The sequence below is a fragment of the Microtus oregoni genome, unplaced genomic scaffold, assembly GCF_018167655.1.
Source record: "Microtus oregoni isolate MIOR12 unplaced genomic scaffold, Mior012 000035F_ref0000213, whole genome shotgun sequence".
NCBI classification, from domain to species: domain Eukaryota; kingdom Metazoa; phylum Chordata; class Mammalia; order Rodentia; family Cricetidae; genus Microtus; species Microtus oregoni.
In genome coordinates this window covers 3,608,556-3,623,027 of record NW_024543094.1, presented here as the reverse complement: position 1 = coordinate 3,623,027, position 14,472 = coordinate 3,608,556, and the positions used below count along the sequence as shown (strand labels likewise).

Genomic DNA, 14,472 nt, shown 5'->3' with positions numbered 1-14,472 from the left:
ATTAATGTAAAGTAAGAATTATTACTATTATTTAAGGAAATTACCATAGTATGTTCCATAAAAGCAAATCTTTCAAAGACAATTTTGCTAAATCAACAAAGAAGAAAGTCTCTCTCTCTTTTTTTTTGAGACTGGGTTTCACTTTGTAGCCCTGGCTGGCCTGGAACTCGAGATCCTGCTTCTACTCCTGAATGCTGGGATTATAGAAGTGTGCCATGGGCCTGGCCTACAACCTTTTCTCATTGATACAACTATCATTTCAAAAATCTGAAAGAATTCAAACAGTCCATATAATTAGCTATGAATTTTATTACTTTTTTATGTTTTGGTATGGGGAAATTTTAGGTTTAATTAAGACCCAACAGCATTATAGAAACACACATATTAATCCACTATGCCTTTGCATAAGTATTTTGAGTTTATTCAAGAGACACTCTTCAAAGAGATATACTTCATTTAAAATTAACAGCTAATAAAGTCAATTTTTAAAATACATTGATATGAAAACAGGCACAACATAAAAACAAAGACTCCTGATTTTAGAGACTATGAAATTATTATTCTTTAACTTCTTCAGTATCAATTCTGGGTGAACCAGGATGGCCTCTTCGTATTTCGTTCAATAATCCTCTTGCCCTGATCATGCTCTGATGGTTTCTCTCCCGTGTACAGTACCACAGTCTCTACAGTTGGGGCTTTAAAGGGGCCCCCTTCTTGAGTCCATATTTGTTGTCTGATTTGTGTTGTTTCCTTGCGTACTTTCTCATAGCAGTAGCCACAGAGAACATGTTTCTGCTTCAGATGGCCACATTCAGGGCAAACGTCTATATTGTTCTTGAAAACAAAGAAAAACCTATTAACGACAGGAAATATACTACACAATCACCAGCCAGCAGGAGCCCTAAGTTGCTGACACTGCATCTTTCTGAGAGCGCTCATGCTATATGAGGTTATATACTATCTCGTTCAACTTTAAAAAATAACAGTAAAACGGAGAGAATAGTAACACTGAGCTCAAATGAGGAAGAAAATCAGGGCTAGAACTCAAGTTTACCCATTGAGTATGTTTTTATTTGTACGGCCTATGAATAAACTATCCTCAGATTCTCTTACCTACCCTCTGGCCTGAGGAGAATATTTTGATTATGTAACTCTAGTGAATTATACATTAAGAATAGCCGAGGAAAAAGTTGGGAGATTTTTACATAAGAATTGCTTGTGAGGATCCCACGTGACTTTTTAATTAAGACCTCTATCAGTTCTCTAATTTCAAACAATAAATAATCATCAAGGAGCCATCAACACAGGGGGACATCAAGGAAGAGTTAAATTACTTTTTGATCTACGGTGAGCCAAACAAGATGACAAGACTATTATAAAGCCAATTCCTCTGCTGTATAAGAGGTCTGTCAATGGTAGGCTTAAGGAAGAGTGGGTGTGCACACACCCCCCCTACACACACACACACACACACACACATATATTACCTTAATTTTAATAAGCTTCCAGGAGTTTCTTCTCCTACACCGGTTAACTTCAATGGAGCGTCTGTTTTTGGGAGCTGCCATCCAAAAGATACTATCTAAAAAGCTGGAATCCTCTTTGTTTCCACTGGTGTCGTGGGCGGGGTCTGTGAGCATGGATGGACCCTGGACCGCTAATGCTGGTGCTAAAAACAGAACAGATACCAGAATCAATCTCTAAACGACTACTTATAGATACCATCTCTTCAACAATCAACACGTCACTAGACATACACACCTGTAAAGTATGTGTATATGTATGCACACGTGAAGGCCAGGGAACAACTTTCAGAGTTCTCTCCTTCCACCGTGTAGGTCTTGGGGCTAGAACTCAGGTTGTAGCACCAAGGCCCTTTACTACTGAACCAAGCAGCTGGCCTGACATACACAGTTTAGAATGTCAAAGTAAACAGATATTAATAAGTCCCAGCTATTAAAATACTAAAGTTTACACAAAACACAATTTAAAATAATTCAAATGGAATGTTTTCTTAGTCCAGCCTACTGAAGCAACTGGTTTATTAAGCATTTCTCGCCTTATGCAATGCTGGACGCTGTAGTTTAGTAGTAAATAACGTACAAGTAAATTTAATTTTGAGATTCCTTACATATACTTTGACCAGCACTGAGATGACTATGCTGGCCATCAGCTGTACCATAGTATTCTGACCCAGCTAGCTCCTTTAGGAAGCTTATATGTTTCTAAAGCCATCACATTCTTCCTTAATATTTAATCTTGACCTGTGTGCTAAGAAAAGGAACTTTATTATGTATGACCCTATCAAGTGTTTCACAATTACTTTTTCTAAACTGCTTAGAAAGTATTCCTTTGTCCTTCCTTTTATTCTTCAGACTTGCAACAGTTCGCTCTATTCTCTGGACTTCTTACCAGTACATAAGCTGCCCAGGTACAGACCTCCGGAAATCGGGAGCTTGAAGCAGGAGGTTCGGGTACATATGGGCAGACTGGACATGGATAGACCTTGTCTCACCCCCCCCCCAACCCAAAAGAGAAAAAAAATTACATAAAGTTTTCTATATTGGCATTCCTTCTCAACAGACCTTATGTTTTGCTACATAGAGCCCAGACGTTATAACAGCTCTGGACTGCCTGCGTGACATTGGGGACTTTTTTGGCCTACCGGACACCGAATCGATTGGAATGATTATTTCAGGTAGCACATGGAGACAAATATTTATCACACGACATTTATGATCTAATGGAATAAATCTATTCAGATCGTCATATCACTTCTGGGATATGCTGTAAAAGCTAAAGCAATTTAAATTTTAACATAGGCTGGACTACACAGTGAGTTCCAGACCTCCAGACCTCCTGAGCTACAGAAACAGCTTCTCCCCAATCCCTCCAAGTCAACTAAAAAAAAAGCACGCGCTGTTTCTCTCACACAACTCGGAAGCCCCCGCCAACCCACTTCTTACGAACTCTTTCCTTACGGACCCCACTGGGGACTGGCAAGGCCGTTCCAGTTCTGCCTCAGTTGCTGCAGAAGCTCCCAGCACCTGCGGAGCGGTCCGGGACGCGCCGGCCACGGGAAGGACAGCAGCAGCAAGGAGATAGCCATGTTTCTCTCTGGACAGAGATGCCTGCCGGGACCGTGCGCAAGCTCCCCCTCCCCCCCGCTCCCCGCCTCCCTGCTCAGAGCATGCGCAGGGCCGCCCTTAGGCTTGCGCGCGCACTCAGCGCCCGCCTGCCTGGGATCCTCAAACTCCAACTCCCAGCTGCCCCTGGAGCGCATCCGACTCTCCTCCAATCAGAGATAATAGAACATTAAAGGAAACAGACGTACCGCGCATGGGCGTGGCTGTTTCCCGACTTCCTGGGTAAAGATGGCAGAGCGCGGTTACAGCTTTTCGCTGACTACATTCAGGTACCCTGGTGGCCCCTCAGGTTCCACGCATCACAGGTCCCAGGAGCGCCCCGGACCAGGCCCCCGTGTCCTGGGTCTGGCTGGTGTTTCTGCAGGAGCGCGCGGGGATGGGGCTCGACTCGCAGCTTTGCAGAGTCATGTGCGGTGCCAGGCCTGGGCCCATGCAGGGGCCCGCCGCCTTTGGGGCTGAGGATCTGCAGGCTCCGAGCCAGGCGCTGGCTTTTCCTCTCTAGCTTAGAGAAAGCGCTATGGGACAGCCTGGTTTCCGCTGGTCCATCCAGGACGAGGATTTCCTTCCTGGCCCAGATAGGGAGCTTCGGAAACTGATTCCTGCTCAGATGTAGGAGACGCCCATTTTCCTTTGGGAAATCGTTCTGTACTATTAAGTCCGAGTCGTAGTCTCCCATTTAGCGCCAGTGTGCTTCGAAGCTCACTCTGCTTTCGGTTTCTGCTATGCTGCTAGAGACTATAACTCCAAAATGAAAGCGCAGATTTCCCGTCCGGATTTCGTGGCGCGGTCAAACTGATAAGCTAAAGTCGATGAGCTTGATTCGTCACGAAAAATATGGCCTTAAAAAGATTTTAGACTTTGCTGTTATGGAATAGAGAGAGAGTTAAATTCATTTTCTCAAGGCACACACGATGTGTACTTTATTTCCTCGTCGTTCCCTGTTTAAGAAAATTCATCACGGAAGAAATTAGACAAACGACTGTACTTTGACCATTGTCTTCAGGATCCGACTGAAGGCAGCCAGGATCTACTTGTTGAATTTAACTGTACCTGGTTTTCCACTACCACCTATATGTATGTTGAGTTAGGGATGAGCTAGCCACAGCCTAAACAATTGAGCTTTCTCAAGGTTGTCCACTCGTAGCTAAATGGATATTCAAACATTGTTCGTTCTGAAAACAAAAATGAACATACTTCTTTTTTTTTTTTATGAACATACTTCTTGTCACAATATATTGTCTTTCTTTTGAAAATTGCCTTTTTGTAGTTGCGGATAACTGTGGTATGCAATTTTGTTGTATTTGTTTTGGAAACTTTGAATGATTTCCCCTTAATTCCTTAGCAAATGATTTAATCACATACTGTGGCAGAGACTAATTATGCATGGTAGTCACTTATATTTGTAAACAAAAGAGATATGGTCCCAAATGTGGTCTCATTGGAGCTGAAACAAATGAATATAGACCATAAGGGACTGGAAATTTTTTAAAATTTACTTTTGAGACAGAATCACTTGTAGCCCAGGCTAGCTTAAAATGGCCAGTTACTAAGGACGACCTTCAACTGCTCTTCCTGCCTCCCATTCCCCAGGTGTACTACTACCTGGTTTATGCTGTGTCAAGCATTCTAGGCAAGCACCCTATCATAGTAGCCACATCCTCAGCCCTGAATCTTTTATAGCAAACATCTGAATATTTGTACAGCGGATTTCTTTACTGTAACAACCTTAAAAACAACAACAACAACAAAAAACATGATAAAGTTTAGCTGTTTAGGAAAGAAATACTGTTTTTAGTATTAAACTATTAATGATATAAGTTGCCAGGGATAGGACGTGAAGTGAGTAAATATTCGAAAGTGCATGAACATAGACCTTTGTTTCTTTTTAAGCCCGTCTGGGAAACTTGTCCAGATCGAGTATGCTTTGGCTGCAGTAGCTGGAGGGGCCCCTTCAGTGGGAATTAAAGGCAAGTAAATGTTTTGTTCACTGCATATGCTTGTTACTGCGTACCTGAGATATGGTAGATGTAAGTGCGTACTTCTCAACAGTCTTTTTGTTAGAGAATTTTGAAGTTTAAAGGAAATAGCATTCAGACCAGTAATTGAAATTTCATAGCAAATATGTCATTGTAATATATTGTGATACTCCATAGGTAGTTTTTTTCTCAGGAAACTATTACTATTTTATTTTTCAACTGAGTATTTTTCTCTGGAAGTTTTATCTTATTTATAAAGGGCTAACTGTAAAACGTTTAAAGATAAAATTATTATATGTTCTAGTGTCCTTATAGAAAATTTTCTTATCATTTATACTAGAAGAGTTACCAAGTTTATTGTTTTAAAACCAGTAGACCTGAAAATATTGCGAATGCCTGGGATTTGTTTGTTTGTGCAGTATAAATGACCAGTGACAGAAAAATGGTTTATTATTTGTCAGGTAATTTTTGTATAAGAATCCAGAAAAAGGCTTTATAATGTAGAGAAAGCAGCACATTTGTTGAATGCATCTGTAGCTGGAAAGCTAACAAAGAGCATGTTCTAATATTTGTCTTTTTTTCCCTCTCTTTTAAGCTGCAAATGGTGTAGTATTAGCCACTGAGAAAAAACAGAAATCCATCCTGTATGATGAAAGGAGCGTCCACAAAGTGGAACCGATCACCAAGCACATTGGTTTGGTGTACAGTGGCATGGGCCCAGATTACAGGTACTATAGCCGGTCACAGTGTTTTCTCATCACCTTGCTCCTCCTCTGTGGTTGTTTCATTTAGTCCTAGCTAAATGTAGTTTGCCTAAATGTGGAGCTTGATCTTGTGAGGTGATAAATTACCTACTACCTATTTTTTCTCATCATTATTTCATTCTCTCCAAGGTCTTGGTAGGAAGGGCTTTGGTGTTCTGATTCACCTTAAAAATGATAAAATGCATTCATTTATAATAAAATATTGTTAAGGTGATTCAGGCAACAAGAGAGAGCATGGACCATGTAGAGTTAGCCTCATTCTGTTTAATGTGTTTAAGACTACTGAAGGTTTCTGAGTGGCCAGCCAGGATTCATAGGCCTGTAGAATCACTCCCTTTTTATTTCACTGGAGTACAAGTAAGTTGAAAGAATCTAACTAAAAAGAATTTTATGAAACAAGATAGTTTCACTTGGAATTATAAACCAACAGGGCTACCAGAATATGATTGCGTTTCTGTTGTGGAAAATTCTCCACCGCCATGTAGAATGGACACCGCAGTGGACTGCTGCTGATCAAATACGCTTCAGATGGAAGGGCATGAGTGTCTTCGCGAGAGATAATGTGTATATTTCAGAGAAGTAGGCCTGAGGGGGTGAGGATAAATCTGTCTGAATGTATTTCATTTCTGTATAGCTGTATTTGTCAGGGTTCTCTAAAGGAACAGAACTGATAGAAGATACATACACCCTCCTCCCACATACACCATGGGGTTATTAGACCAATGTAGGCTGTGGTCGGGATAGTCTAGCTGGCTGCATGCTGGCAGAAAGGCAGAGAGTGTGGTAGTTATTATTCAGTCCATGAGGCCGGATGGCTCAGCAGTTAAGACGTTTAATTATTCTTTATCAATAAAAAACTGGGATTCAGGTATCAGGGTAAGAACCTGAATAATCAGAGAAGCGGCAGAGAAGCCACCAGTGACCTTCCTCTTCCATTCCTCCATCCAGAAAGGGTTGAGCTCTCTCAGCCCACCTTCCTACTTCCTGTATCCTATCTGTCCTCATTCCTCTATGGTTCATTTTGGTCAGCTAGTGTCTAGCTTTGCCCTCTGACTTCAAGCAAGCTTTATTGTCAGAATCTGATCAAAAAAATATCACACAACAAGCAGTCCCAGTCTAGTCCTGGAGTCCTGGAGGATTCTTCAGAGCTGCTGGTCTCCAGTCTGTGTTAGAATCCTGAAGAAGCTGTGTTTAGTACTGATGGCAGCTCCAGTATAGACACTATCCAGCTAGAGTGACGCAAGAAGGCTAAGAGCAGTTTCCTTGTCCTGTGACCTTTGTGTCTGAGTTGCCATCAGAAAACATAGCCCATATTTAGGGTGGGTCTTTCTGCTTCAAATAATCTGATTTTTAAAAGCCCTTGCAGCACCTTGAATCCTAGTAAATTACAATTGTAGTCATGTTGACAAGATTAACCATGACAATGGTATGATTTTCATACCTTATGTAAAATGTAGCTTCTTATTTACTGTTTGTTTAATCTTTGAAGGCTATTCTAAATTGTAGGCAGTACTTAAGGTAGACTGTAGAAAAGACAGGCTGAGGGAAAGAAATATGCCCAGAATTGAATGCGTATGCTCATATGCATCTAAGTTTGGGATGGCTGAGTAAAGTATAAATAGACTGTTGTCAAGATAAGGAGGGCAGTTTGGTGGAAGTCACAGAAGGAGAAATGAAGCTCTTATTTTGTAAATTAAATGTCATCTTTCTACAGTGTGTACTGTATGTTTTTCTGCACCCTGTGCAGATACTGCCCCCATTGGCAAGAAGATAGCATTGGATCCCCTGAAAATGGAGTTAGGATGGTTGTGAGCCACCAATGTGGGTCTTGGGTGTTGAACCTGGGTCCTTAGAAAGAGCAGCCAGTGCTCTTAACTGCTAAGCCATCTCTCCAACTCCCTAAATGTGTTACTATCTGTACTCTAGTCCCTGCTTCCTATTCTGTTTCTCAGGTGTCAAGAGACTCTTCTGAGCTGATAGAGATGCATGCCAAGCTTGTGTTGTGTGTGCTTTTAGACGAAAGTTGTGGGTAGTTAGTAGAGTGTCATAACTATTTTTCTTATTGCCTTAGAGTGCTTGTGCACAGAGCTCGGAAACTTGCCCAGCAATACTATCTTGTCTACCAAGAACCCATCCCCACAGCCCAGCTGGTACAGAGAGTAGCCTCTGTGATGCAGGAGTATACCCAGTCAGGGTAAGTTGTTCTTATTACTTGAAGACATTTATCATGAATTTGAAGAAGAAGAAAAAACATAGTAAAAGAAAACAAATGAGTAGGAGTCTTATTATTTCTGTATTTGCTGAACAAACGAAGAAAATCACTGTGATATAAATGTTTCTGATTTTGATTTGAAATAATTAAAATGAAAATGTGACTGTATGCCGTGGTGCACATCGGTGAGCTGAGTACGTGGGACACTGAGGGAGGTCACATCTGGGTTACACAGTTAGACGCTGTCTCAAAAGGAAGAACAGGGGAAAAGAGAGTGTGTTCTTATCCTGCAGCAGAATAAAGCATCTTGATTTTTAGAAGGGCCCTTTGCTGGTGATTCTTTATAGGCAGTCTTCAGTGCCTCTGTACTTAGCTTTTCAACCTAAAGTGATTGTGAGCATATAAAACAGCAATAACATTTTAATACCAGTTTTATTTTTTAAAGAATTATTTTGTTTTTATTTATGTATATGGATGTGTTGTGTGTTTGTACACCAGAAGAGGGCATTGGATTCCATGACAATTCTATGAGACTACAGTTGTTAGACAGTTGTGAGCCAGGACCTCAAGAAGAGCAGTCAGGGCTTTCAGCTGCTGAGCCATCTCTCCAGCCCCACCTTAAATATATGGTGAATAAGATGGTGTGAAAGTGATTGCTGATGCACAAGCCTTGTGGGGAAGACGTATTTATTAGATTTGTTAGGGTGTGTTTCTCCATGCTTAACTTAGACTGTGGCACCTTTATAGGTGTATGTCTCACTCTAATTTGTGTTGCTCCAACAAAATACCTGAGCTCTGTGGGTCCAAGGACATGGTTTGCACTTATACGGGTAATTTGGTTTTGGTAAGGTTTTTCTGGCAGATAGCATTGCATGGACAGATGTCACACGGTAAAAGAAGAGCAGGCAGTGACCTCCATAGAAACCAATCCACTTTTTTCAGACTTAACCCGTCTGAGAAACAAGCATTATTAACCCTTTCCCAGGATGGCACCATGTTCTGCCTCTTGATACAGTTCTGTAATGATGTTACACTGAGAATTACTTTCTCCTGAACTTTTGGGAAGCAAGGTACTATGTCATTTGGTTTAGGCTTACTGCTCTTCCCAGCTATAATAAAAAGAATTCATTTTAAGTTGGTTCATTTAGAAGTTAAAGTTAAGAAGTCTAACTCAGTTTACTTGTTAATTTGCTTTACTTGCGAGTATATATAAATCTTTTTCATTTTCTTTCTACAGTGGTGTTCGTCCATTTGGTGTTTCGTTACTTATTTGTGGGTGGAATGAGGGACGACCATATTTATTTCAGTCAGATCCATCTGTAAGTATCATTACATATATTTGAAGCATTAATTAGAATTGCTTTTTATATATCTAATAAAAGTTGAACAATAAAAGTTTAAAATTCACCATTTCCTTTTTCCCCCACTTGTTTTAAATGATCTATTTTTACCTTTAATTATGTGTATACATGTAAACAGGTTTTTCTGTCCTGCCTGGTTCCGCAGCCACTTCCAAAGTAATCCCTCAGAGGACTACGTTAATTGTAAATGTTTGGCTGATGGGTCAGACTTATACTAGTTAGCTCCTACACTTAAAGTAACCCATTTCAGTTCATCTGTGTATCGCCAAGTGGCCAGTGGCTTACTGGTGCTCTGGCATGTTGCTCCTTGGGTGGCTGCTGGTGTCTCCTGACTCGGCTGTTCTTTTCCTGTATCTCTGCTTGGATTTCCCTCCTGGCTCTATCCTGCATTGCCATAGGCCGAAGCATCTTTATTTATTAACCAGTGAGAGCAACACATATTCAAGTGTGCAGAAAGACATCTCCCAGCATATACATATGTGTCTGTGTGGGTATGTGTGTGTGACTGAAGCTGCCCGTGGAATCCGGAGAAGTCAGGTCCCACTGAAACTGGAGCTACAGGTAGTTGAGAGCCACCTGACTTTGTGCAGGGACTAGAATTTGGGTCTTCTCAAAGAGCTGTAAGCATTCTCTCAACCCTAAGCCATCGCTCAAGCCCTTCACTTCTTCTGAGAAAGTATAAAGTAGAGCACATTTGCGCGTTCAGCACTTCTGAGGCACTTTTCTTCCATCAGGAAGTGTGTGCCACATTAGTTTTTGCCCTTTTGGGGGTCACGTTTGTTAGCATGCACTAGAATGAGCTGCTGTCGCTATGGAATTCCATCAGCTCTCTCGAGCTGTTGTTTTGGGAAGCACATAAGTCAGATGCATGACAGGAGGCCAGTGTTAGAATCTTTGCTGTTAGTCTGCTGCTGGGGCTGTCTTGAGTGTGACTCTCAAAGCAAAAGCACTGATATAAGGTTGATATTTGAGTTTTTTCCACATTGTTGCATTTGCTATGAGAAGCCTAAGAAAAAGATTAGGGAGTGAATTCTTGTTTATAAATTATTAGATCATTGCAAGTTCTCTCAATACAAGCCTTACACTGCCTTCCCAGCCAGTAGAGGAAGACAGTGTGGGAACTGCATTCACCCCTTGCTCTCCTTTCCTTGCTGACTAAAAAGGCATTGTCTAACCCTCGCCATGAGTTTTCCTCTATGCATGTCTTTGTTTTTCTCAGGTGAGGCTGTTAAATATAGGGCTTCTTAGACATTCCACTCGCCACCCCTTTCCACCTGGTAAAGTTATTTGTAACTATGGTAAATATAAAATGCATACAGAAGCCAAATACTCACAGTCACAAAGAAACCTATCTAAAAACAGTTCTTTGATATGCATATAATTTTACCTTTTATTAAAAACAGAAGCAAGTTTGCATACTAGTGTGAGGTGGATAGGCTCCTTTATTTTTTCAGAAAGAATAAGTCATAGAATACTTGAATCTGCAGGCCCTTCGAGTTTCAGAGTTCCATTTTATGGTTGTCAGTGATTAAAGATATCACTTCACAAAAACACTCTATAGAAATGGCAGGAAATGCTAGGGCCATTTCAAAAATTGTTGGAAATTCTAATCCCAATCCAAAATTCATTTAATAATTCTTATTATGAAACTGAATTCAACAACTCAAACAACAACTAAATTTCTAACAGTGGCATCTAGGCTGAGGAATGATGATACTAAAACATTGTCCTTTTTTTTTTTTTATAATTAGATCATTATGTTTCTATAAAAGTAGAAAACATTTTTTAAGCATAGTAAAAGCAACTGCTCTCCCTGACATGGATGTCTCACGTCAGTGTTGACAAGTGTTGTGTGGCATGATGGAATAAACAGTGCAGGAAGCACGTGCGTGTTCAGAGCCAAAGCTGTGGTGAAGTCACTTAGGGAGCATGGGAGAGAGCTGCCAAAAACACCTTGGATTCTTTACATATAGTTTTGAATTATTTTTTTGATTGTTAAATATTTGGAAACCTTTTACTGTTGCAAGGTTTTTTACAACCCCATTACAATATTTAAAGGTTGCGGAGCTTTCAATGAAAAGCTGTCTCATCTGTCCACTAAAAATGAGTGACCACCAGTTTTCAGGATAATGTGACACAGCTTTAGATTCGTGCAGTCTGTTAAGCTGAACTTGGTATTTTACTTTAACTCCTACTTTCTTTTATCTAGCCTTTAAAGTAGTCTTATTTACAGTAATTTCTCTAACTCATTATCACTGTTTGATGAGTTTTGATATGTATGTGTGTATTATGTACATAGATACATACCTGAGTAAACCATTACCAAAGTCAAAATTAACTTCTGAGTTCCTTCATGACTTTGTCATCTGTTGTATAACCTTTAAACAAAATCTTTTCTATGAAATTCCCACTCAATTTGAATAAATAATCATGACTTTATATGTTAGAGACCAGTTTACAGATGTAAGAGGAATAGAGTTATCCGAGTGTTTTAAAATGTTTGTCTTTCCTGATTAGGGAGCCTACTTTGCCTGGAAGGCCACAGCAATGGGGAAGAATTACGTGAACGGGAAGACTTTCCTTGAGAAGAGGTAGGCTTCCCAGGATCAGATTCCTGGGCAGACTGATCTTACAGATGTCAGATCTCTTTACGTGATTAATTCATGAGTCTAACAGGCTCAGTGTATCATTCTGTATTTGAGTCTAGTTAAAGATAAAGGAGAAAATGCCCTGAATCTTGATTTCCTGATCTTTGGTGTATTTAGTGGTAATATTACTCATTTCCTAACGGTATTGCTCAACCTTGTTTCATTTTTAAAGTTTTTATGTTTTTGGGATTTGGGGGTGACTGAGACAGGATTCCTCTAGGTAGCCCTGGCTCTTCTTAAGCTGCCATGTAGACGACCATGTTTCTAACTCACAGGGATTCACCTGCCTCTGCTTCCTGAGTGCTGTGCCAGCATGCCCAGTCATTGGTTGCTTCTTAAATATTTACTTCTTAATTCATTTCCCCCATCAATTTTTTTTAAAGCCATTATATTTAGAGTAGAAAAATGTTTTAGCCGGGCAGTGGTGGTACACACCCTCAATTCCAGTGCTCAGGAGGCAGGGGCAGGCTGATCTCTGAGTTTGAGGCCAGCCTGGTCTACGAGAGCTAGTTCCAGGATAGGCTCTAAAGCTACAGAGAAACCCTGTCTCGAAAAACAAACAAACAAAAAAGGATGTTTAATAATGACTTATGAAAATTAAAAATTGAGATAGGTGGATGTGGAGGCCCATGCCTGTAATCCAGCAATTGTGAGGATTGTTTCCAGTTAAGGCCAGCCTGGACTGCAGAATGGGCTGTGCTTCAGGCTGTGCTATAAACAAAACAAATTGTGAGCCTAGTGGTTGGCATTGAGAAGTTCACATGATGTATGTCTAAGAATGGTGTGCTGTGTAAGATTTGCTGTCAGTGCTGTGCACACAAGCTGTTTCACTTACGGTTATATCCAAATTCAGTGTCGTCATTGTCTCTGATATTTTGGATAGGAAGTTTTATGGCTGAGGTCTAACAGATGACTCTTCTTTGTACAATTTTCACGTAATATTCATGTTATAGTTACTAAAGATCTTAGACTTTTGATCACACTGTAATCTCAATTTTCATAAAAAGCACTTTAAATTTTACTTAGTAATGAGTTTTCAGTGCTGTGTTATAACCAATAATAAAGGATTTTAGCAATAGTCTGACATTGTAGTATTGGTAAAGCAAAATATTTTTAATGACGCTTTTTCATGGTGTTAGAAGTTCAGTAGCTGTGCCACTCACTTTATAGTTTGAGGATAACTCACTGAGATGATTAGGGAATGTTCTTACAACTTAGTGCTTTTTATTTTTCGGTTTTTCAAGACAGGGTTTCTCTGTGGCTTTGGAGCCTGTTGTTATTAAGTCTCGTTGCTCCTTTTACTACCAAACATCCCTACGTTTCCTTAAAAGACAGTTCTGGGTTTTAATATTCATAATGACTTTTAAAACTGAGAGAATCTGTATACTTTGATACATTCGTGAGACAGGCTACAAATTGTGTTATGCACCTTTTGGGTGTGGTTCAATGAGATCGTGGACTGTTCTGCAGTTCTACTACAACTTAGTGCTTTTAAGAGGGTTAGATTTTTAAAAGACTTAACACTTTTACTGTCCTTTTATTTAAAATAGCCATAAAGAATCTAAGCAGTGCCCTAACAGCAGTGTTTTCAATGTTTTTCTTTAGATATAATGAAGACCTAGAACTGGAAGATGCCATTCATACAGCCATCCTAACTCTAAAGGTTAGCTCAGTATCCACCGATGGTTTTAAAAGGATAGTTTTTCTAATGAACTGCTTGTGAAATTGACCATTTCCTATCTTCCTCAATTAGGAAAGTTTCGAAGGGCAAATGACAGAAGATAACATAGAAGTTGGGATCTGCAACGAAGCTGGCTTTAGGAGGCTCACCCCAGCGGAAGTGAAGGACTACTTGGCGGCCATAGCGTGATGGAGATGTGCCTGGACAGCTCAGATTACACAGTCTATCCACTTACACATGTTTAAAGTATGTTTTGTTTGTGCAGACTTATTTCTACGTGGCTTAATGGATTCACATTTTTAAAATAAGAATCATAATAAACTGTTAAAACCAAGTTCTAGCTTTTAAGAGTAAAGTTTGAACATACTTTCTTCTCATTTTATCATAATTGGTTTTGGAAATTACATTACTCTAATTTTCAGATATTTTTGTTATTAGATCTCATTGCCCTTTTTACTACCAAACATCCCTACGTTTCCTTAAAAGACAGTTCTGGGTTTTAATGTTCATAATGACTTTTAAAACTGAGAGAATCTGTATACTTTGATACATTCATGAGACAGGCTACAAATTGTGTTATGCACCTTTTGGGTGTGGATCAGTGAGGTCGTAGACTGTTCTGCTTCTGTACTACAGCAGTCAAGTGTTAAGCAACAGTGGTCTCCTCTTAGAGATACGTAACTA

At 40.0% G+C, this 14,472-nt stretch overlaps 2 protein-coding genes across 2 annotated transcripts; one reads left to right on the top strand and one right to left on the bottom strand.

Annotated features, from left to right (window-relative positions):
• Positions 1-399: 399 nt before the first annotated feature.
• On the bottom strand, positions 400-3,158 carry Mrpl32 (mitochondrial ribosomal protein L32). The gene is made up of 3 exons (XM_041630810.1): positions 2,986-3,158; positions 1,488-1,669; positions 400-834 (listed from the first exon to the last, which is right to left on the bottom strand). The coding sequence occupies exons 1-3, from the start codon at positions 3,107-3,109 to the stop codon at positions 580-582; spliced, it is 561 nt and encodes a 186-aa protein (XP_041486744.1). The 5' UTR covers positions 3,110-3,158; the 3' UTR covers positions 400-579.
• A 181-nt stretch (positions 3,159-3,339) lies between these two features.
• Positions 3,340-14,122, top strand: Psma2 (proteasome 20S subunit alpha 2). Its single transcript, XM_041630903.1, has 8 exons — positions 3,340-3,415; positions 5,037-5,113; positions 5,718-5,850; positions 7,958-8,080; positions 9,336-9,417; positions 11,977-12,050; positions 13,713-13,770; positions 13,861-14,122. The coding sequence occupies exons 1-8, from the start codon at positions 3,375-3,377 to the stop codon at positions 13,975-13,977; spliced, it is 705 nt and encodes a 234-aa protein (XP_041486837.1). The 5' UTR covers positions 3,340-3,374; the 3' UTR covers positions 13,978-14,122.
• The last annotated feature ends 350 nt before the right edge of the window (positions 14,123-14,472 follow it).